The sequence below is a fragment of the Manacus candei genome, unplaced genomic scaffold (assembly GCF_025592945.1).
Source record: "Manacus candei isolate 608988 ecotype Guabito, Panama unplaced genomic scaffold, ASM2559294v1 h1tg000025l, whole genome shotgun sequence".
Lineage (NCBI taxonomy): Eukaryota > Metazoa > Chordata > Aves > Passeriformes > Pipridae > Manacus > Manacus candei.
Window position 1 is genome coordinate 5,741,637 of NW_026138073.1, and position 25,248 is coordinate 5,766,884.

At 38.0% G+C, this 25,248-nt stretch overlaps 1 protein-coding gene across 2 annotated transcripts in view; it reads left to right on the forward strand.

Moving 5' to 3' along the window:
* The window catches only part of SUCLG2 (succinate-CoA ligase GDP-forming subunit beta), a 116,404-nt gene that overhangs the window by 54,587 nt on the left and 36,569 nt on the right, over nucleotides 1–25,248 (forward strand). For both annotated transcript variants that reach the window (XM_051788819.1, XM_051788820.1), the window contains 5 exons: nucleotides 5,662–5,814; nucleotides 6,786–6,875; nucleotides 9,269–9,365; nucleotides 12,684–12,845; nucleotides 14,277–14,419. In XM_051788819.1, coding sequence (XP_051644779.1) covers nucleotides 5,662–5,814; nucleotides 6,786–6,875; nucleotides 9,269–9,365; nucleotides 12,684–12,845; nucleotides 14,277–14,419 — 645 coding nt within the window. The remainder of the gene's footprint in view (nucleotides 1–5,661; nucleotides 5,815–6,785; nucleotides 6,876–9,268; nucleotides 9,366–12,683; nucleotides 12,846–14,276; nucleotides 14,420–25,248) is intronic.

Consider the following 25,248-nt stretch of genomic DNA (forward strand, 5'->3'; position numbering starts at 1 on the left):
ACTGACCTTCTGCTTACAGAAGTAATATATCCATGATTACCTCTAGTAATAATATTATGTGTATTTCATGCACCCTCAGCTCTGGGCAACTGTTAGTAAAGTGATAGATGACCTTCACAGAATAACAGAGTGGTTTGGGTTGGAAGAGATCTTTAAAGTTCATCTTGTCCAACCCCCCTGCCGCGAGAAGGGGCATCTTCAACTAGATCAGGTTGCTCAGAGCCCCATCCAACCTGGCCTTGAACGTTTCCAGGGATGGAGCATCTACCACTTCTCTGGGCAGCCTGTGCCAGGGCCTCACCACCTGCATTGTAAAAAAATCTACCTTCTTCTAGTTTAAAACCATCTGGACCTATTGCAGCAGGCCCTACTAAAAAGTTTGTCCCCATCTTTCTTGCAAGCCCCCTTTAAGTACTGAAGGGTTTGCATGAGAGAGATCTCAATTTTTAAAAGGTGTCTAGCAGGACATTCTTCCTACTTGTTGCAGATACAGAGTAAAATGTGCTCACAGTAATGGTTCAGCTAATGTGTGGGAGTTCATCTTCCTATGATGGTGCCTACTGCAAGGTGCCAAAGTTCACTTCAGCATAAATGAATTGCTCTGTATTGGCCTAAATAAGAGAAGCCCAGATAGCCCTTCAGTAAGATTCTCCTTCACTTTATTTAAATTCCATCAGTCAGGAAATCCTAGCAATTGCCTTTCTGCTCTATGTGTTTCTGTCTCTTGCTTTGTTTTACTGAGCAGGAATCCTCATATAGGTCTGTATATCTGATGCCAGAAAATACTTTGGCATGAACTGAAAGGAACTGCAGTTCACATTTCATATCCCGTGAACAGCTTGGTGTATTAGCATAGAAGGGGAGCACCTGTCTGGAAAGATCCTGTCTAATGAGGGCTGGAGGAAGGTGTTCAGGCAGTTCTTCTCTTGGGGAGCACAGAGAGCAGACTACTAGCACTCCTCATAGTTGCTGTTGAAAAGAAATACTATGTATTCAAAAGGAGGAACAGTATTACCATTAAGACATGTCTGTTGGATATCCTGATAATACTAAGGGTGTAAGAAGGGATATCCCTTTCCCGTATTTAGAAACCTTGCTTGGAAAAATTAGTATTGCAAAACCAGCTTTCTTTTCTAAATTCTTAGGTTTTATTCTTTTTCCCAGTTGACCTACCTTGAATGCATCAATATAGAAATTCTACTCTTTTGTCAAGAGTGCAAGCATCAGTTATAGATTCCGTTCTGAAAAAGAAACTTCTGATTTTCTTTAAAATGGATAGAAATGAAAGAAGGGTGTGAGTGTTGGGGTTTTTTTACATGGATTATTCAAAGGATTTATATTAAGATGACTTGTGTAGAGTAGCTATAGAAGATTTAACCTGTGATTCCTTTCCTCCCCATCCACATATTGTTTGTATGAATAAACAATGGCCAACAGGAAGCAGCTGGGGCATAGGTGAAGTTGATGGTGAAGTTGGCACTGCTGAATTTATTTTGGTGGTTCAGGATTGGGTATAGCCTTGATAGACTGTGTGTGTTTTCCTTCCTGTCCTTTCAGGACACAGCTTGTAAGTATTTTAATATTGATCCATGATAACCCAGTGTGATGCTTTTCACTGGGGGAAGCTGATCATCTACTGACATAGACTTTCATTCTGATTGTAGAGTTGGCTTTCAAAAGCATATTGACTTTTAAATAGCATGTTTTATATTTCTGATGTTGAGATCTTGATTCTTGGTAATATATGGTAAGGGCATATATCCTGCTTTAAATTAATTCACTATGTAGCAGTTTGCCCTCTATTATGCCTATTAGATAGCTAAGAAAGTGTGTTTCAAATTATGCACCTAGCTCATCAAAAGCTATTTCTGAGCAAAATTGTGTCTTTTAAAAGCATTTATCTTTCACAAAGTTAGTTTAGGGATCTTCAAGGTGGTTAAAGGGGTTGAGGCATTCAGGTTTGTAGCATCAGGACTACAATGTCAAATGCTGAAATTTTAATCAAGGGAGAAACTACAGTAATGTGATTAAAAATATAACTTTAGCTATGTATAAGATATTGTTTAATGCAGTGGGAACTTAGTGCACAGAAAATGCCAGGCAGACTCTTTGAGCTTGCTAAGAGCAGGGGGGAAGTTGAGAAGTAATAACTGGCATTTTTGTTCTATTTCAAGGCATGTGCTTTCTATGTGTGTGTGTAAGAGTTTGTGTGTACATGTACTTAAAGAAAATTGCTGTTCAAAGTGGAAAGTAAAAGCATGTTTTTAGGTTTTGTGGAGTTTAGACTTTTTGGTGTTCTGGAAAGTGTGAGTATTTTAAAACACTTGTATGTTTTAAAAAAATTAGGTAATAAGGGTTTTTCAGAAGGAAAATAGTTATTATGTCACTTTGTGTGAGGCAATCAACGAGCTAGTGTCAAGTGAGGGAATGGAAGTCACGTACCTTTTACATGTATTTGTAAGGAAGGAATAAAAGATAGAAATTTTCTACAATTAGAATAATTATGGAGCAGAAAATGGCATTTTCAGCTTTCTTTCTCAATTTGTACACCTGCTACAGAATTTAAAGTGTGTTTGTGCCTCTTCGGATTGATGTTTCTCAAATAAACAGCAGTCTCCTCAGATCCCTCATAACTTGGAAGCTGTTTTGTGAGTTTACATAAAATCCTCTTATGGCAGCTTGGAATTTGGAGAGCGTGGTTATCTGAGAAGGCAGTCTTCTCTTATCATGACAACCTGAGAATTCGCTACCTGTGTTTTCTCTCCAAGCAATAACAGAATGAACGTTTTGCATATTTGATTCTGCGTTAAAAAAGCCATTACAGTTACCCTTATGAAATTAGATGTGTGACTTAAACTTTTAGGTAATGATGTGTTATTGAGAAGCAAAGCTGGAAGTTGTCGGGAAGTTTTAATGAAAGCTGATTTTTTCCCCAAGACATTTTAAATATAAACGTGATGTGGCAAACAGATAATGATGCTTCATATTCTTTATCAAAAGCAAAACAGACAAAGAGTCAACAATCTGTAGATTCAATTTCATTTTTCTTAACTGTTCATTGATGTGTTTGCATTAGTTTTGTTGTGTGAATGATGGGTAGACTTCAATAATATTTAAAGACCTTGAATGCTGAATTCCCTGACTTTGCTCTGCAGCAAACAGGGAGGATGGTGAAGGAAAGTTTTTTTTTGTTGGGAGAAATGAGAGGTATTGTACAGTCTGACAACTTTTGCTCTGAGGTTGCCTACTACAAATTAGATTCTCAATAGTTTTGTGAATTAAGACAGAGAAGTATCTGACGACGTTGATGTGGTTAATTAGCAACAGTGAGGACAATCACTCCAGTTGGAAGTAGCAGTTTAAGATACCTGATTTAATAATGTAAGTCCCACCTGCTGTGCCTGCAAATGTATTCCTCAAGACTCGTTGAGTGCACTTCCATCCTAAGCCTGGCCCTGACCCTGAGCTCTGTGGAAACTGAGCTACTCCAACAAGACCCAGGAGGACGCTTGGTTTTATTTGACCTATGTCTAAAGCAACTCACTCACATTTTTCAGATACATTGATGCAGGATATGTCAGAAGGTGAAAACATGGATGCAGGTAAAAACAGTAGCAAATCAAGGATGCTTTCACTGTCTTTGTTTGTTAATTTGACGAATCTTGGCAAGTAGCCAAGCTGTGTCTCTGAAGTTGGCTTTTAGCATCCTTCTGTAGTAATCTAAAATAGGCAGATACTTTTAAGTAGAACAGTAGTTTTCTGCATTTTTAGTTCTCTCCTTCACCCTAGTTTTCTTTAGTTTCATTTTGAACAGTCGCTTATTTGAACTATTCCTTTACATCCCCCTCTGTTGTATGAATAAAGTGAGGTAAAAGTAGAAGGAAACAAAATTACTATAAAGTAAGTTTCTTCCAAGTCAAAAAACCATAAAGAAATTTCATCTTTCCTTCCATTCTGAGCACAGAGGGCTTTATTTAATTCCTTGTCTCTTACTTTTTTTGCCCCCTGTTCTCCAATAACACACAGCCTGGCAGAAGGTAAGTACATTCCTTCTTATGTGCACTGGAATAGAATGTCAAAGAAACGACTTGGGTGAAAGTATAGTGCATCTTTCTTGTTTATAGCCCTTGAACTATGAAAACCCCAGGAATACTCATTTGATGGAACACCTCTTGCCGGGCAGGCAGAGTTTTAAGGCTGCAGGTCTCAGATCTGCTGACTGTTCGAATGAATTTCACCTGATGTTTCATTCAGTGAGGATCTTTGTCCTCAGTCGTTGTTCAAAACTGTCACTTCATAAACAGACTGTGTTAGAAAGATGTTGCCACTTAATCCTTCCTAATTATATTAATATTGGGGAAGTGATTTTCATAATTTCTACCAGTTCCCTTGAAAGATGGGAAATGGTAGCTCTGTTAAGGAAGAATATAGTTGATGATCATCAGAAGAAGCTGTAATGCTGATTAAAGCAGAGGTGGCTGATTCACTTCCAGGTTGAAAAGCAAAAATGTAGTGTGGAGCAGAACTGCAGTTTTTGCCCCTGAGATTATGGCACCTGTCATGATCACAAGAAAGAATTAATAATGGTCATATGCAGATTTTTTCTTAAAATGAAGAATAACTGGGGGAATTTAGTATTCTTATATCAAAACATATTTTGTGAGTCCTTGGCCAGGTGTATAACTACTTAATCTCTGAAATTGCTTCATTGGCTATTGTTAAACTATTGAAAAAGCTGACAGTTCAGATGAAGAGGAAGTTACAGTTATTGCAGTACTAACATGGCAAGGACTTTGTCATTTTTTTGTGAGGAGTGAAAAAGTTTTAGCAAAGACTTTATATGGGCCAATTTCCCCCAATTTTAATGTGAGTACTTGTAGATTCCACACATGTAGGATTTGAATCATCTGTTTTGTTGTATGCTGAGGTATCTGTCAGATACTGGTACAAAAGGGCTCTGTAGCTTATCTATAATAAATAGAAACTAGTAGCATTTTGGAAAAACAAATTTCTATGTTTCTAGACTATGCCAACATCTGAAGGACACACATCCGCTTGACTCTCTAAGTTGAAAGTAAAAAGCTGGATGGCAGAGTTATATGTAAACCCATTTTCTTAGGAAATACTTAGGGCAAGAATTCAGGATTTTAAGGGTTGGGTGGTCTTCTGTCAGAATGAGGGAGAGAACTTAAGCCTGAGGATTTACTGGTGAGGAACAGTGCTACTGGTGAGGTGCAGCTGAAGGCCAATGTGCCCACCCTTACATCCATGTGATTTGCAAACTGAGTCCCTTGTGAGGCAAGTTTTTCTTGAGGCCTTTCAGATGTTGGCATACTCTATATAGAGTAATGTAATAATTTAATATGTCTGCCTTATGGGCTCGGTAGCAGCTCTGATTCTTTTCTTGGAAAAACCCCAACAATTACATTTACACTGCTTGCTGCATGCCCCAGTGAGAACAGCAGCACCAGGGGAGTGTCTTATTTAGGGAGAGAGAATTTCTTGGGAAAAAAGGTGGCTGGGTTGTAATACCTTGTAAAAGCCATGAAACAAATGTTTCTTTTCAGGATAGCAAGTGTCAAACTGCTACATTTTAAGGCAATGCAGAAGGACCCATCAGAAGTGTTGATGTTTTCTTTTCTTCCCTGTATTCACTTTTAGGTGATGGTTGCAGAAGCACTGGATATTTCCAGGGAAACATACTTTGCAATTCTGATGGACAGAGCCTGCAATGGACCTGTCATGGTTGGCAGTCCCCAGGGTGGTGTGGACATAGAAGAAGTTGCAGTAACTAGTCCAGAACTTATCTTTAAGGTATCGAAATGATGTTTTACACTAAAAATTTTCCATGTCAGTTATCCTAAAGAATATTTTTCCCTCTTTCTCTTTCCATTTTTAATTCTTCCGTGTATGGAAAGAAGACAGTGAAAACCATAAAAATTGTGTTTCATCGAATACAGGATCAAACTTGTTATCTAGTAGATGAAGCATGTTTAACATCTGATTTTATTAGTGTTTGTGTCTCCAACTCAATTAGAAAAAGAACTTAAATCTGGTTATGTCATATGCTAAACTTTATGTCTGAAATGTTTTATGAGTGAGTTTTGCTGTCAGGAAGGTACACAGTTTTTTCACAAGTAGGTTGGTGCCAATATAGTTATTGCTTCTGTGGCTGTTTTTATCTAATTGACAGAGTTGTTAATTATTTCTTTGTACCTGCAAGACTTTTGCATCTGAAATACAACTGTTGTAATTACTTTTTTAACGATGACTACATTTAAGTATTTTTTATGTTACTGTGGCAAGATAATGAATAGACAAGCTATTCAGCTGAGAAAATAATTGATACAATCAAGTGTAATTATTCAAAAAATTGTAAAAATATTTAATGTGCATTTTAAAATTATATAAACTTCACAGTATTACTGGGCAGTGACACTCATTGCCTTGAAAATATTCCAGAATATGTCATAAAAATTAACAGACTAAATATTCGTCAACGCCATCTGTACAGTAATTAAAAGTGAAAACCTGTGTCACATTGTCTTGTCAGTGTGCCACCCTGAAGAATTATATATTTTTTTGGAAGGACCGTTTCATAGTCGGTGTGGTAATTATAACATCCCCTATAGGCAGCTGCCACAGCCTCAGTCTCAGGGAGCCTTGGCAAACAGCCAGGCTTTAATTACTAATTTGCAAATGTATACTAAGTGTTTTCCTTTTGAAGTTTTAAATCTCCATTCAGATTGAATATTTAGTTATATTTATGCATGTTATTGTTGCAGGAGGAAATAGATATTTTTGAAGGCATAAAGGATCGTCAGGCTTTGCAGATGGCAAAAAATTTGGGATTCCAAGGACCTTTGCAACAGCAGGTAACTTGGCTCTACTCCCTTGGTTTAGACTGAAGACTTTTTAGCCCAGCTATATGTTAAATGCTTTCCAATAGGCACAAAAGGCCAATTGTCCATTAAATCAGGATCATTTTGACATTTGAAATGCTAAACTGCACCTATATAGTTATAATCAGGCATTAGCAGTTTAAATAAGGTCCTTATTGTTTTGAAGTGAGAGTCCCTAGTCTTTGAAGCAATCAATGACAACAGGCTGTTAGACCACGTGGGATTCTTTTGCTTTCATTGGAATTCCACTGGAGCTCAGGGAATGACATGGGTAGAGCTTTTTTTGAAAATTGGCCCTTTATAGAGAGAAGTAAAAGTGTATCTGGCTGTGTAACTGAAGCCTTTTAGATTTATTTTTTTTAACCTTCCACTCAAAACCAAAAGGCTGCCAGCTTGTTGTCTTTTCAGTATCTCTTTTCTACATAAATATATTGAATATATATTTTTGCCTCTATGAAGCATTTTGCAGAGAAGAGAGCTCGCTTAATCTGCTTTGGCATGTTTTTGTTTCTGTAGTATCAAACTCTCATTTTTTTAGAACTCCTTTATTTTTAATTCAGCAGTTTTAATTATTTTCTATCCCAACATGCAATTAACAAATGCATAATCATTAGGTTGATTAACACACATTTGAAGATTTAGCTGTATATCTAATGAGGAAGAATGATTATGTAGAACCTTTCACCCCTTGAAGAGTTCTGGTACTTAATAATTAACAGCAATATATGGACTTTTAAATAACACATTTAAATAATGCTGCAGGAATGCATTTCTTTCTTTATGCTGCCAACTCAAAGGAATTTACTGAGGCATAGGGACACAGCTTTTATTCAGACAAATCCTAGTATTTACTTATGTATTCACTAGTTCTAAGTTGGGATTTTATGCTTTGCCTTGAAGAGGCTCAGCACTTGTAGACCTTGAGAAAGAGAAGTGTTGACATTAAGCTGCCTGATTCAGAGAGGTGCTGAAAGATGGAGCAGCCTTTAATAAAAAAAGTGATTTTGGTGGTCTGGTACAAATAGAACAGATTCCTGTGGCAATAAGAGCTTTTCAGGTTTCCTGGAGTCAGTGGGGGTTGCAGGGTGGAGCTTCCTCCCCAGCATCACTGCTGACACAGCCTCACCCCTGTGGTGTTGGGGCAGTGTGTCCACCCCAGTGTTTGTGCCAAGGAAACTGCTGCAGATTTATAACTGATAATTTGTTTAAAGTCAAAACCACTGAGAATGCTTCAACTGGTAAATTTTGAGCAGGGAAGGCTTCCTGAGCAATTTATATGCTGCTTCCCAACTGTAACTCTTTAAAGATATCATAGAATCACAGAATGGTTTGGGTTGGAAGAGACCTTAAAGATCATTTTCTTCCAACCCTCCTGCCATGGGCAGGGACACCTTCCACTAGACCATGTTGCGCAAAGCCTCATCCAGTCTGGCCTTCAACACTTCCAGGGATAGGGAGTCCACAACCCCTCTGGGCAAAACTGGGTCTGGTTTTGAGTCTTTCCAGTTGTAATTTTTTCTTTCATGTGACTGACATTGTAGGAGAAAGCTGACTTCTGGGTTTTTTATTCTAATTCACTTATTAGGAGAGGTTCCAAATTTTTGGATTGTGTACTTCAGTTAGCTGATCAGTAATGAGGGGACAAATTTGAGTGCTTCTTTATTAGTGCACTTCATCTGAAAACTTATTTCAGCTAATAGGTTGTCAGTGTGTAATGAACCAAAGGGGGTTTTTTATGTTACTGTTTTCAAGTTGTTCTATTAGTGGAAGAATGTTATAAGAACAAAAGATTTGGCAGTTGGTTGTCAGTTTTGGCCACACAACTGGGCACTGAGATAGATGGTGAGGGAGGATAGGAGACAAGCAATGAGTAAACAAGCATGCTTTGGATATAAGTTCTTCAAGAAAACATTGCAGATTGATGTAGGAAGGAGAAATAGGTTTTTTTTTTCCCTAAGTCACTAATGGGCACATACTGCTTTGTGGTTTCTGAATGTAGACTGATTAATGTGAATTCAACTCAGATCTCAGCATACTGGAGAATACATCATTTTGTTAGCGCCCAACAGTCACTTTCCAAATTAAACTTGTCATAGTAATTGTAATGTTTATTTTGTAGAAAGTCTCCAGTTCATGTAGTCTTTAAATGCACATTTACTAAGTGTTATGCAGTATCATAATGCTACATTATACCTATTTAAGAGACTATGAATATGGTTAAGAAAACAGAAATAAAAGCAGTAATTATCTAAAGCTAGTTTGCAATTTAATGCATTAAAAATAATCTATAATGGTTCACCTTTACCTTGAAAACATTTACTTTTATTTTTCTGTGTGGTAATTGTAAATCGTTTGATCAAATTTAGGCAGCAGATCAAATTAAGAAGCTGTATAATCTTTTCTTGAAAATTGATGCCACTCAGGTTGAAGTGAATCCCTTTGGTGAAACTCCAGAAGGGCAAGGTAAGAAATTGAAGGAAACAAATGAATGCATTATAGTTCTTTATTTATGCAAACTATAAATTAAATTGCATAGAAGGATGTAGCAGCAGCTTTGCATTAATTTCATTTTGTAATGTAATTTAAGCAACATTCATAAACATTCCCATGGTAGATTTTATATTTCAATACCTTTTGTTCTTTCATCCAAATACTGAAAGTATTGGCTTCTACACGTTCTACTTGGTGAGAAACAGCAACGTTTCCTTCTCTTCTGCTCTTGTACAAAGTTGAGGTTTCCTTGGTCTTGTTTTGGGTATTTTTTGTTTAGTGGTTTTGTTTGGGGGGAGGTCGTGTTAATGCTGCTAGAATTACTGAGATTGTGTGCGAAGAAACTCGTTCATTTATGTTCCTGTATATATGAGTAATTTAAGATTTTAAGTGCATGACTCTGCAGCTGATCAGAGCACAGGACAAATTTCAGCTGGAACTGACACTTGGCTACACCCTTTGGGAGGAGAAAGGGTCACTGGTCGGATTTCACCATGACTACAGCACTGAGGGACAGGGTAAAAATGAGGAGCTGGATTACCTTTCACTTCGTAGTTGGTCTTCCAGCTGAAACCTTTCCTTCCATTTGTCCTTTTTGTCCAATTAACTTGGACAGGGGTGAGGAGGGGAGGAACTATTTCAGTGTGCCTGTGGTATACTGAAGTAGAATAGGGCTGATCCAGGTGGATCACAGTTACCACCTCGCTCTTTCACTTGCAAAAGAGTTGCCAGAGAATCTGAAAAGCACTAAAAGGTGGAAAACAAATCCTGCCCTACCCAGCTTTATTAATGCATCTTAAAAGATGGTGCTCTTTGTTATAAAATAGGCTCTGGGACATTTAAATACCCTACTGTAAAGTGATATTAAAAAAAAAAAAAAAAGGAATATTGAAGTATATCACAATAATTCAGAGACAGTGACAGAAATGATCAAATGTATCGGCAGGTCTTTTTTTACATAATAAACTGTTTTCAGGTTAAACCAAGCTAGAAGAACATATTTATGGCTTAAAGGCATGAATTCTTCTTTAATTACAGACTGAGGTGCTGAAGACATATTTGGTGGGTACCAAGAGGGGAAATTGGTAGGGGCAAGTGAAGGAGACAAGTAGGGGCAAGTGAAGGAGAGGATAGTTTGAAATGAGAGGAAACCAAATATGGTCCTTAAAGGTCCTTAAGGAACCATGGTGGTACTAACTTTGCATCCTTGCTGGAGCACTATGAGGTGTCACTATGGAAATTATCATTTGGATAAGTTACCAAGTTGGCTTTTCTGGAGTGACTGTGCATATTTAGTGAGAAGGGCTTAATTTGAGGGATGGTAGGAGTTTTTATGCTCTTTTCTCTGAGGTTTTTCCGTATGTGTTTTGCATCCAGGAAGCTGAGGAGCAGAAACAGAGTGGGTTTCAAGCTGTGAAAGCCATCTTACCAGCAGACATGCACAGGAGTCTTCCTGTGCTTATTTCTTTTTTGCTAGCAGTTTCTCCATCTGAAATGTCTTTAAGAAGAATAAAGATGAAACAAATGGAAGAACATTTGAGTAGCTTAATGCAGTTATTTCTAATGATAAAATACAAGTCTCTGTATGAAGACCATTATTCTTGTCAAAGTAATGGATAAGATGGATTTATTTCTTGCTGTGTTTTGTATTTTTCACTTGTGTGAATTTCCATTAGGAGATACATTGGTTTATGTATTTTGTTTAATTTTGTAGCAAATTCTTTGTCAACATTAGTGGGTCAGATTCCCGTTATGCCCATTTTTGTTTTGTTTTGTTTTGTTTGCTCTCAGTGTAAACTGTTGAATTTGTAGATGACAAAAATCCTACACCACTAGCAATAACAACACAAGTACTTCATGAATATAACTTTTGGAGCTTTCTTTGATATTTGTTTAGAAGAAAAATCCATTTGTATAATCCATCATGCATGTAACAATGTGCTTTTGATGGTGAAAATGGTTTGATAAATATTAATACATGTTTTTGCAGCTACTTTGTACAGCATGGCCTTTGTTAAAGATGAGTGTTCTGTAGAAATGAGTTTCTATTAATGTGACATCGAGGATGTTCGTGTTTAAACAGAGCTCTGAAACTGCAGTTGTACTCTAGCTTTCAGTTGTTTTTGCAATTTAAGGAACTGAAAGCTTGAAGAAAAAAAATAGTCTTAGTTCATTGCTAAAAAAAATAAAATTGAAGCAGCTCTAGTACAGTAGAAGCATATAATGAACTGCAGATATTTCTGCTTTTGGCACATTCCCACATGATGGTTGACCAGGTGAAATCTAGACTCTTCCAAGAGATTTGTTATACACACTCATGAACAGTTTTCTGAAACTGCAATCACTGAAATGAAATTTGATACTGTTTTCATTTAATCTGCTATCAGTTACAAGTCAGATATTAAAAAATAAAAACCAAAACCACATCAAGATCGAAAAAAAACAAAACAAGAAACCCAATAGAAATCAAGACATAGAGTCACAACTCTCCTATTTGTGTAAACGTTTTGAAAGACTAAAATTATCTTTTTAATTGTAATTGACCTCCAGATGTGTACAGTGCTATGAACACGTTCACATGTACCATCTACGTGTTTCAATGGCAATATGAATAAAAACCCAGCAGATAGAAAAACTATTGGATGCAGCATTTAAAGGCACTTAAGTCTGGTTGGTTTGCCTTAACAAATCAATTATACTTAAGTGAGTAATTTTTATTTGGGTATAGTGCAAGTGAAATTATTTAAATAGTAACATGATAAATATATAGTCTTACAACATTTTAATCTAATGAGGTGTTTGCTTATGTAAACCCATAGAAATAATGAGTCAGTAAATGGGCAAATAACACTCTACAGGCATTTCTGTTACTGGTGTGTTTATGTGAATATTCCAGCTGCTAGCCAGACTTTTATCTGTTACTTAATATAGTAGGTTTAGCTAAGTCTTGATTTGTTTTTACAACCATAGTGGGTGTTGATATTGATGAGAAGTTTTGTATTTACTTTTTAAACTTTCTTGATTTAAAAGTAGTCTTTTGGTCATTTTTAACATATGTTGGCTTCATCTTGTTTGAGATCTTTAATGAAATAATGTGTTCTCAGTAGAGAATTTAAGGGAAACCTGCCCTTTGCTACTGGACTCCATGAACTTCAGCTGATCATATGCTGAGGCACCATCATTCCCAAAGCAACCCTCTCCCCCTCCCTGCTGCAGTAGCCATAATATTTCAGAAGCTCTGACTAACTGTAATCTCTAAATGCCTGCATGTTGTTTTATTTTCTCCTGTAGTTGTTTGCTTTGATGCCAAGATAAACTTTGATGACAACGCAGAATTCAGACAAAAAGAAATATTTGCCATGGATGACAAGTCTGAAAATGAGCCCATAGAGAACGAAGCTGCCAAATATGATTTGAAATACATAGGACTGGATGGAAACATTGCTTGCTTTGGTAAGAGCAAATACATCCAAAAGACATTTGAAGACAAATTCATATTTGTTCAGTGTATAAACTTTGTTTACATTCTGACATTCAGTCCACCCTTGACAGTATTTCTGTCTGTTTGGCTGAGGTTTTCTGTCCTTCCCCAAGTTCTTGCAGGAATGAAGCTAAAATTGTGTTGTAACTGTGATGATGGCCACAGCAGACAGGCAAGACATGAGTGGTGTCAGGCTAAAGAAGAAGCCTGAATTTTTAAATTGATGCAATTGGTCTTTCGAGTAATTAAAACAAGAAAAGTCATCAAGAATCAATCGTTAATTTTCAAAAATGAGACTGTGATACTTAAGACACTGCAAAAGTATGTGTGTATAAACATGACTTTCCCACTTAAAATTTAATAGTGAACTCCATTTCGCTTTAAGGAAAGCTGCTAAAGAATCTGCTTGACTATTAAAAGGAAAATGACAGTTTTTTATTTCCTGAAGTTCCTTAGAACAGAAATTACTCTGCTGTTTAGAAGAGATAAGTAAAAAAGTCTGCTATACTCTACACAATTTTTATTTTGTAGAAATTCTTTTAGCCAGTACAACATTTCATTATTAATCTAATTGAATTAGACATTTTTTCTCAGCTTAGTGAGAAAATGCATTTACATTGCTCAGATATGTACTCTAATCACAAATCTAGAAGATTCTAGCAATGTGTTGCAGTTGATTCAGTAAGTCACAGTGAGACTTTAATCTCAATTTAAAGCAAAACAAAACCAAACCAACCAAAAGACTCCAAAACCCAAGCAACAATTGGCAACACTATGGAATTTTTTTAGTATTTGATATTGCTCTTGAATTCCAAGTGAGTGGGGAGCCTTTGTCCAGCAGGAGCAACTTACTGGGCACACAAAATTTTCATCTACTTTTCCTAGTTTAGAGGATGTTCCTGCCCATGGTAATGCTTCTAGACTGGTGCAAATGCAAAATAAAAGGTAGTCTGAGATCTGTCCCCTAAACTGAGTTGTCTATGTTACAGTAATACAAAGCATCATTTCCTGCTATCAGAGTATTGGGAGGGGAGCTTAAGGAGTCAATTTGTCCTTCGTGTCTCGTGATGCAATCACTGTTCCCAGAAGTTTTTGTGTCTCTGTTTTTAATAAAATCAGCAGGTTTTGCATTTCCCCCAATTACCATCCCAGTCTTCATATATGCTTAGGGGAAGGCGCACATCTAAGTCCTAAAGAAACCTAAGTGTTGGTGGATTTGCACCAGATTTTTAATTATTTGTTGTGTGGGATGTCCTTGAATATGAATAGGTACTGACATATTTAGAAATAGATATGTAGCATTTTGAGCCATGTTATGTGGTTGTGCTGACACATTTTAAGCCTTTTCACAAATCTTATGTACTTTCGTGGGAAAAATAAGCACTTGATGTTTACAATTACAGTCAATGGAGCTGGACTTGCCATGGCAACATGTGATATAATATCCCTGAATGGTGGAAAACCAGCCAACTTCTTGGATCTTGGTGGAGGTGTGAAAGAAGCACAAGTGTACCAAGCATTCAAGCTGCTGACAACAGATCCAAAGGTAAAAGTGTTGGGTTTGGACCAGAAACTTCCTCGTGCAGCAGTACAGCTGTGTAGGACCATAGGAGCCCTGCTATAGGACTATGAATAGTGAAAAATACAGATAATGGTGTGAAAACTGAGGATGAGTTACCAAAAGGGTGATGTGGGAGGAAAAATATTTCAGTATGAAGCACTGGAATGACTTACTGGCTCCTGATTCATACTCAAGTTTGCTGGTCGGTCATGAATGGGAACTTTTTCAAGGCAGTTCAACACCAAAGTGCCAGTGTGGCAATGCTGGGCACTGAAGTGTTGAACTTGGAACATCTTGCTCCTAAAATGGAATTTGTGAGTTTTAGATACTTAAAATGTCATTCCTAGCAGTGTAGTACCACAGTAGACTGAGAAGGAAAATGGGAATTAAGCAAATAGCTAATTCTAAAGGCTCGTTTGTACTCCTTTAAGCTCGAGTTTTCTAAAATATCTGATTCTACACTGCAGGATAGTCTGTTTAATTAACATTCCCACGCTGGAATCATAGCCTGGAACATTCTGACACTTCCTTTTGCAGATGGAGGTGCAGTTGCTCTTTTCTTTTTTGAACAAGAGGAGAAGACATTAGTTTGTGTGTATTGAGTAGAAGTTATTTCTAGAGATGCATATTGGCATGTTGAGGTCGCTGGTCCCCTTTGCAGACAGAACTGGAATATCTGCTGAGAGAATATTGATCAGGCGTGGGCTTTGGAGCAGTGCCAGCCTGACCATCCTGCCAACAGGGAGTTCTGCTTTTGTGTGTAGCCAGAACTTAGTTGCTGTTGATATTTTTACTAATGGAAATCTGTCGAAGGGCTTTGATCATCTTTCCCATCTCCTGCACCCAACATCACTGCTAAAGTCCCTATTTCAACATATTGCTTCTTTTTGTGGATTTATCTCCTTTATCTCTCTCTTTCTGTGTTTCCAATCATTTTTCTCATGTTCATTGTGAGGTGGTATTAGCTCCTCCAAATACCACCTTCCTGTGAAAATTACATCACTGTAATTGCAGTAGTAAGTGACAAAATGTTGTGGCTTTTTATATAGAGGTGGATTTCAAGGCAAAATCAGGAAGAAGGCTTACAGTATAAAGTAAGCACAGGTCAACTTCATATTGCAAGCTCTTTGCAGCTATAGCTCTCCTTGCATATTTTTAAAGCACTTAGTACCTTGATGGCTCAACTCTACTAGACAGGGTTATCTACAATATTTAAAACATTATTCCTCCACCATTTTGCACTCCTGTAGACCTGGGTCACACTGACCTTTTGTCTGTAGAAGTCCAAGTGTATGTTCTTTCCAAGAACCACAGGAAGAGAGCTGGCTGTCTCCTTCTACTTAGTGATCTTATGAGCTTGAAGTCATTAACACGCCTAAAAGAACAGACCTGGAAACGTAGAGAAGTGAGATATCTTGCCTGGGGTAGAAGGGAGACAGGACTTGAGAAGGGACTTTAGAATCATGATAGAAAACTGGATAGTTTGGTGCTAGTCTGGTGCTGGTAGGCACTGCTGTGCTTGGCTTTGTGTGAGTTCTGGCTGTTCTCAGGACATTACAGGAAGATTTGGTTGTGTGGGTTTGAGCTGCTCTGCAGTGTGTGCTTCGTGTGATGATCAAGGTTTGGCTGAGATGTAATTTAGTTCTGAAACTCATGTTAGTGGTAGAGAAGCAGGTGCAGTAAAGTCTTAGATACGCAACTTGGCTGGTGATTATCACTATGCTAAGTAGGTTCTGCCGTCTGCTGCAGCACAAACAGCAGGTATTAATTCTGGTGATGGAGGTTACTGAGTTTAAACAATTTTAAAACAAAAAGGCATTTCAGTAGCTCTCAGCTATGTAACATCTGCATGCCCAGCATTTGACTTGTAAATGTATCCTTCTATTATACATTCTGCTTGTATATTACTGCTTAACACTAACTGCTCACAACAGGGCTAGTGAAGCTCTGCTACTGAGATGAAGAAAAAGGTAGCATGGAAAGGACCTGGAATAAGAATTGATGCCGTGGCTGTGCCATTCCTGTCACTGACTGGCTGAAGATGCAGAAGGCAAAACATTTTGTGTTTTATTTTGTTCTGTTCAGAAAATACAGTAAATGTCTGTTATTTCCTCTCTTGATACACCATGTCCATTAGCTCACTAATTTACAGTAAGATATTGAAATGAATCCTCTCTTTTTTTTAGCTGATAGTAGGGTTTCAGTCCCAGGAGTCTTTGTGGCTGATGCAGCATTCACAGTTCTATCTGGTCAGTCATTTCCTTGTAGCCTTTAGCTTGATTCCCACGTTGTTTGAGAAGATAAAAATTTGTTCTTGGGAGCGTGAGATTCAATTAATTGTTGTAAATGGCTAAATGTCTGAAGACTAAAGAATTAAAAAAAGTCTTCAGAGCTATAATATGGTGAAGCACTTCTTTTAGTTGTGCTGAGATGTGGCACTGCAGAGTTAAGGACATTACAAGAGAAGAAATCTTGCAGAAGGAAATGTTCAACTGCACTTTGAAATAGATCTCTCTGCATTTAGTTATCTTTAAAATGTCTACTTTGTATTAAAGCAAAAAAAAAAAATCTCACAAAAAACCCCCAAGTATGCCCTGATTTGATATAGTGAAGCTGAAGATACTGGTTTGGGGAAAAATCAAGATCTTGGCTGGTTTGCTGCTGGTTTAATCTGTCAGTTGTCAGTGTCTATAATTCTTGGGGAAAAAAACGTGGTTTTTTTTTTTTTTGTTGTTGCAAAAGGTTACCCACTGGCTTTTGGATGGAAATGCTGTCCCTGGAGTCAGTGACCCTTTTATATTGTTCTGGTCTTGTTTGCAGTCTGCCATATCTAGGTTAGACAGACCATTGCAATGGTTCTGAATTCCTTTCTAATCACTGTCTAAATTCCATTTGCCTTTTTTTCTTTCTTTCTTTTTTTCTTTTCCTCCTTCCTGCCCATCTTGTTTCTATGAATTTGTGCTGTGCATCTGCTTTGGCAGGAAATAAACAGTCTTTCCTCTTTTTAGCTACTAACAGGAAAGGGGAAGATGGCTCAGTTCTGGGAGTTCAAGCTGCTGGGGGGCACAGTGGGAGCCACATTGATCTGCTTTGTCCCACAGTGAAGCAGAAGAGGTTTTCTTCAGTATTTCAGAGGTTCTGGGTGATACCTGGCTCTTCCCTGCATGTATGAAGTGCTGCTTCAGGCATCCCCAGTGAAGTCCTCACCCTTGAGTACTCTCACATGCTGTTGAGCACACTGAACAGGTGCTTGTTTTTCTTCCTGCTGAAGATCTGGTTACCATATGATGGCTGTTTGTAGGATTCAACAAGGTTTTGAAAAAAGTAAAGCTGAAAAAATACCTGCTCCCCCTTGGATCTCCCTGGGCTGCAGGGGCACAGCTGCCTCACCATGGGCTGCACCAGGGGCTGCAGGAGAATCTGTGCTCCCGTGCCTGGAGCACCTCCTGCCCCTCCTTCCCTGGCCCTGCTGTGTGCAGGGCTGTTCCCCTCCTATTCTCACTCCTCTCTCCAGCTGCTGTTGTGCAGTTTTTTTATGTCCTGCTTAACTGTGTTACCCCAGAGGTGCTGTCACTGTCACTGATGGGCTCAGCCTTGGCCATTTTGGAGCTGCTGGCATTGACTCCATCTCACAGAAGCCACCCCTGTAGCCCCCTGCTACCAAAACCTTGTCACACAAACTCGTACAAAAGCAAATTAAGCTGAATGCAGGTTTGTTTTACCATAGACAGGCTTCTAGCCCTGATCTTAGCAGTTGACTCCAATTAGAAAGTATCACTGAAACACAGGCAGTTAAAGGCCAAAATGGTCTGTTGTTCTTTTTCTCCTTTTCCCACTAAAGTTCCCATGAAAACCTTTTTTGAAGCCTGTCATTGATGATATGGCTAAAGACTCATCAAATCCATTGATGTTAACTGCTGGCTTGTCATTTAGGCAAAATACTATTAACAGAAAGACAAGCATCTCTCTGGAAAAACTATTCCATATTGACATCTGATAACTCCTGTCCAGGGAATAATTAATATCAAACACACACACAAATTTATTTTTTTTCTTTAGCTATTATTTCATCCAAATTCATATTATTTTCTTACTAATATGGAACAGACATTCAAATAAAAGTAAAAATAGTGTCAGTGACCAAGTGGTGAGTGCAGGCAGTTCCCACAGGTTGTTAATGGGATCTGGCTGTTGCAGCATTGGTTGTGCCAGTCAGCCAAGGCTCTCAAGTCTGTCTTGACTAAAAGGAAGAGATTATCAAAGGCAACATCTAGAAACAACCAACTCATTTGATTTTCATAGAATCATAGAATGAGTCAGGTTGGAAGGAAAGATCGTCTTGTTCCAACTCCCTGCCATGGGCAGGGACACTTCCACTAGACCAGTTTGCTCCAAACCCTGTCCAACGTGGCCTTGTACATCTCCAGGGATGGGATCCCCACAGCTTCTTGAGCAAATTTTCTTCTAGAACTGCCTTGCCCATTGATAAGATTGGTTATTACTTTATTACTGCTGTTAGTCCTGGAAGTTCCATGTGGGGAGTGGAAAGGGATCTATTAAGTTTTAAAAGTCATAAATAAAAACCAGTGTGTAGAAGTTTTAAAAATACAAAAATTACAGTGGTCACATTTCTGTGACAGTGAGCCTCATCCTAGTTAGAGCAAAGGCTGGCTGTGGACAGTTCATCATGCAGTCTCTGCATTTAACTGACTAACTGGGAGCAGTGGATTTCTCAGTGTTACAATAATGCAAAACTATAAATCAGCAGGATCTGATAACCTTCTCTATCACACGTACAGCCTATGTCAGTGTGCACATAATGGAAGAAAAAAGGAACTGTAAATAGCATTCAGTTATGGACATGAAATAGAGCATTAGTGCTGAATTTGTTTGAGTTGTCAGATTGCTTGTCATTGCAGACAAGGCAGGGGAACCCTGTTCTTACTGAGTCATTAGAAATCTTTTTGCTTTCTCATTCACATATCAGGATCCCTTTACACACTTCATTACCCAACTCTTCTTTACACAGCATGAAAAGTTTTTATGCCTTGTGTGTTTTTCCGATTCTCACAAGAGGGTGAAGCCTCACGTGCTGGTTTGAGTACTCTTAAAAGCTGCAGCTGAAGAGTTATTGTGGTGAAAAATATCTGTGTGCTAAACTATATGGTTCTACAAGTCCTAACTGCTAGTCCAAGGTTCACACCTCTGTGTGGCCCTTCACAACTGGGTATCTGAAAATAGTGGCACTTGAATTTAGTGAATGCTTTTGAAAGTTGAGGCTCTGTCGGCTCTTTTTACCCCTCTGTGTGAACTGTGGGTTATAATACCATAGATTACTGATCAAACACTGATCAAAAATTTTGTAGTTTGTTTAAGAAATAAAGTGCTATGAAAATGATAAAAGTTATGACTCTTTCTTCACTGCTTATTACAGAACCCTGTCCTCCTGGCAGCTTAGCACTCAGCACAGGTTTTGTGAAAGTGCAATACTATTTTCTTTTAAAAAGTCATAATAAACCTGTTGGGGTTTTTTTGTAGCAACTTTGACATTTCTGTAAGATGTTGTCTAATCAATCCATAGTTTTTGGAAGCTGGATCTTACTATGCCATCTTAGTATTATGTCCTAATAGCATGTTGAGGGGCCCTTTTGTCTTGGGGGGTGTAAACAGGTAGGTAGAGACCATCCTCTTATTCCAAATATATAAAAGATACACAGTTTGAAAGAGGAACCAGATACAAAAAGGCGAAGGAAACCTTCAGTTAACCTGGGCAATCTGCTCAGTGTGTGCCTTGGTCAGGCAAGAAGCAGTGAGGTTTAACTGCAGGAAAGAAGTGCAGTTTGTAGTTTGGCTGTACTGAAAATTGTCCAGCGAGAAAAGAGAGTTGAGTCCTACAGCAGTTTATTTTAGGAATTTATAGTCTACCCAGCACCACAACTTTTTTAAGAACTACCCAAACAAACATTTATCCAGGATGTTTCAGGAACAGCTGACCCTGCCTTGTGGCCAGCAAACAGTCTGGAGCTTTCTTTTTGTGTTTCAAAGAATAGCCCTAAACGTAAACCTGTGATTAGCAATTTTGTATGGGCAATAATGCCTTGGCTTTGAAAGTTTAAGGTTACTCTCATAAAATGAGAATTCGTGGAGGTAGAAAAGACCCATGAGGGCACAGAAACATCTTACAAAGCTGGAAAAATTCACAAAGGCGTATTGTATTTTCTGCCTCAGAAATTTGTACAAATACTCTGCCTTTAGCCAATGGAGCAGTTCATGGTTCTTTTATAGCTACTGTAGGTTTTGAGTTTATAGTAGTAATTTAGGATTTTCCCACATTTTTATTAGCACTGCATCATTGAGAAAATACAGATTAATAGAACTTTAACAAGGGTTTTTTTCTAATATGTCTTTGCGGTTTTGCAGAATTAATGTGAAATGACTATTCATCTTTTAAAATACTTACAATATTGAAAATGCATTCTTTCATCTCATTGAGGCATTTTTAGAGACTGATAGCATATTGCCAATATTTATGAAAATGTGAGGACAATTTTGCATTTAAAATGTGTAATTATACATTTAAAATGTATAATTGAATTGTCTTGATTTATAATCAAGAATAAAATATTTTTCAAGAGCATGTGTAGTATTGAGTCCCACGTAATTGATATGTAAATATAGTTTAACATGAGTCTGCCATTATTTATAGGCATTGACAAGTTGAATGCCTTTTGGCATTTTAAAGTAGGCTATAATGAATCTTAAAAGCTGGATATGAAAATAAACTTCCCAAGCAAGAGGAAAACTTGCAGTGATTTTGTAATCATTTCCTCTGTGGCAGAATGAGAAAGATTCACAAATGTTTTCCTAGATGGCAAATGCTGTTAAATTTGTGGAAGAACCACAATAAAAACTGAGCTGTTAGGTTTGGATGGAATTTGAAATGTTTGTGTGCCAAATAGCATCTCTGTAGTGCTATCCTTCCTAAAATGTCGACTGAAGAGCAGGTATTTCCATTTCCTTGGAACACAATCTGCATCACCCTCTTGAGACAGCTGCCATGTGGTCAAGGCTTGTTGCATTTTCCTGCTTGTTTGATGAAGGTGTGTTTAATTAATGATCAAAGTGTTACAGGATTTTTTTTTTTATTGGCTGTGTTTATCAATACTTGGGATTGGAGAATCTGGACTTTTCTGAGGTATCCACTGATGAGCCAGGATGGCTGAACCTGTGGTGGGAAGTGTTTGGCAAGTATGTGGTGATTATGGGATAGTACCTGTCTCTTGTAATGTCGCAGCCTGGTATCACCATCTCACTCCAAACCAGGGCCTGGAATGAAAGGCAGTGGGTACAGGCAGGATCTCCATCTTGAACCCCTTGCCAGCATCACCTCTGGCTGCCAAATGCCCAATGTCATGTCCAGCCTGGGGAATATAATGTGCAATATAATGTATTTACATGTCTTAGTATTGCCCAGTAAAAGGAAATGCTGTGTATAATTCACTGTGATTTCCAAATTGATTAAATTTTCAAAATTTATGTGACTCATTTCCCAATTAGTGAGAATAAAAAGGGAAGATATTTTAGGAATCTCAATTTGGTAATTCATCTTGGTGAGATGAGTAATTTGTTATGAATCTATTTATAGATCACCTATCTAGTCCACTTACAGGAGAATGAAAGACAAATAATCTGATAATACAGGTAAGAAATAGTATTTTAAAAGAAAACTTATATGTGTCCTTACTTAAACTCTTCTGTAGAGACAATCATGTTTTTATACTCATTATTTTTAAGTGGTTTGAGGTGTTATGGCTGTCTAGGAAAGTGTTTGTTCTTTCCATCAAAATGAAGAAATTTAATCACCTTATCTCCATCTGTTCCTGATAGAAACAGGCCCAGATGATTAAATGTATATCTCAAGTAGGTGCTTTCAGCCATTTGTACTGGGTTAGGCACACTCTGCTGACAGTGAAATGAATATCAACTGGTTTTACTTATCATTTCATGGAACACAGGTACATAGGACTTCTTATTCTTCTTACTGATAAGACTCTATTTTGGGAAGAAATGGTAAAACATGACCAAATAAATGAGCAAATTATCTTTTAATGAGGGAAGAATAATAGACCCTGATTTTGCTGAGATTTTTAGTATAAAGATATGTCTATACTTAAAAAAAAAAAAGAGAAGATGGGAATTTGAAGTATTTTTTCAACATAAGCTCTTTGTTTCTAAGCTGAAGAAGTGCAGTATTAGGCTCAGTACTGTAATTATTGGGGAAGAGGAGGGAATTGCATGAAAAAAATGCAGATGTCACACTTGGCTCTGCTGGGAAGTCTCTGCTCTGGTTTGCAGCCTAATATGGGAAATAGATCCTGCTCAAAGAATCACAGAGTGCATGGGGTTGGAAGGGACTTTAAATACCATCTTGTTCCAACCCTCTGCCATGGGCAGGGACACCTTCCACTATCCCAGGTTGCTCCATAGCCCTGTCCAACCTGACCTTGGACACTTCCAGGGATGGGTGATCTTGTTCTAACCTAATATATTATTAATTCCATCCACATGGCACAAGCGATGTGATCAAGAATAATGGGCAGGTCTGGCAAATACACAGCTTTTACATTAATTAGCATCTTTCTAAGAAAAAGGTTTGTTGGAACATCCGCCCATTTCTATGGAAATGGCATTTGGAGGTGCAGTTATCTCTTGTGTTCATCAATTCATTTGCATAGCTAAGTGCAGGGTCATGAAAAAGCTTTGGAAGAGACAAAAATTACTTGAAATATGGCTTAATGAAAGAGGGCAAAAGCTATTTCTTTCCCTTGAATATCTGTTTTGTTTCAGGTAGCACTGAATTATTTCACAGCTTCATTATTCATGCTGAAATTCAACAAGATATTCAAACCTGTTTCAAGTTTTAATATTTTAGTATCTATTATTCTGAGTGGATGGATAAAGCTGAAATAAATTAGTCTCTTCATTTTTAAAGCTTGTCATGTGCTTAAGTACTTGGCAAATCAAGTCCACATCTACTACAAATGAGTAGTTCTTAGTCTTTTTGCCGGAGGTTTAGTTTCATCTTCTAATAAAAAACTATCCTGTTATAGGAAGATGAAATTAGTCCTGTTTCTCAAAAGATGTATTTTTTGTACTTTTTCAATATTTTGACATACTGAGCAGTGTCTAAAATCAGGACTTCAGGGTAGTGTGAATTTCTTTAGGGTAGTGTGAAAAGTGAAGAGCTTACCTGTTCTAATGCTGCTGCTTTTGATAGCAGTTTGCAGAAAACATGAGGGTTTTTTTATCCCCCAGTTCTTTCATATGTGCAGTCTGGGAGGGGCTGGGGAAGAATATTTCAAACAGACTTGGTGGGCTCCTGTTCCTTCGGTTGCACAGGAGCTCAGCTGATTTAGGTGGCTCCAATATTCGTGTTACCAGCTGTGAGTAGGGGATAGGGGTGTGGAGAGTCTGTGTAAAGCAGTGTGAGGGTGAAAAGTATGATATCTGCAGAAATAACCACTTCAGTCAAAGCCTGGGGACTGTCTCTGTGAGTACAGGGGATTTTGTGGTTATCAAATCGTTATGTTCATACGCCAAACCTGAACTATCCTTGAGAAAAAGTACATTATGTGCTCTTTGTATCAGGTACAGGGAGCACATCTGAGTCACTTGATCTTTCAGTGACTTTGACTTGAATTAGGTGTAAAGCCCTGAGCTTAATCCATTTTTGAATTTTCTTTAGGGTTCTAGTTAATGCCTTTAGGGTTCTAGAATGGCCTAAGTGCAATAGCTATCTTATTCTTTTTTGTTTATATACATATTTTTCTCACCAAACAAGTCAAGGGAAAAGAGAACTAGATTTGTTTTATTTTTTTTAATTTTTACAAGCAGTTTGCTACAGGGAAGTGTAAATGTGAGGGTGGATGTGTGAGCATATATATGACTGCTGCTCTTACACAACTTGTGTGCACCTTTGCACCACCTGTTTTGCATGCAGTGCTGGCTGTTGCTGTGCTTCAGAAACCATTTCTAATTATTTTAGAGTAAGCCTGAGTAACCAGCAGAGCTGCAGAGCAGCAGATGTTCATTCCCTGTGAGTTTGGGGCAGAAGGAGCCTCCGTTGCTCCAAGCGAAGTGCTCAGGGCAGAGGAGCCTCTGGCTGGAGCTGTCGTGGCACTGCCACCCTCCCACCAAGAACTCTGCAGTGCCCCAGTGCAGGAAACACAGCAATCCTGCCACCAGTGCCCTAAAAGTGGATTTCTGGGTGGATGACAGGTGAGCTGACCACGGAAGCCAGTGTTCACTTCACCAGAGAAGGGAATGAAATCTGTATCTATGGACTGGCACCAGCTGAGAAGGTCATTAAGCAAAAGTTAACATAAAGCTCCATCCTTTGACAGAGTGATGCCAGCTCTGTGATTGAAGCAGAAGCCTTTGTGCAAACTATGGATGGCTCTTGTGAATGGTGGATTTGGGATTAATGGTGATAACAGAGGAAAAGAGTAAAAGCATCTCGTTAAGAAAATGGATTACATTCGTGCTTACGTGGTGCGAGTTTTAATCCAGACAAGATTAAAAATAGAAAATGCTGAGGGTTTCTCTTTTCTTAGGTAAATCTTGATTAAGTCAACCTCCCAGAATACTGTTACAGGTCTGTAACAGGCAAAAAAAGAAGAATCAATTATTAGGTAGAAATGAATGAATGTGCAGAGTCAATATTTTATAGTAGGTGCTGAAAGTTGAATGCCTGATGCCCAGCAAATCATTTGATTTAAAGGTTTGGGACTGCAATGCTTGACTTCTCATTGAAG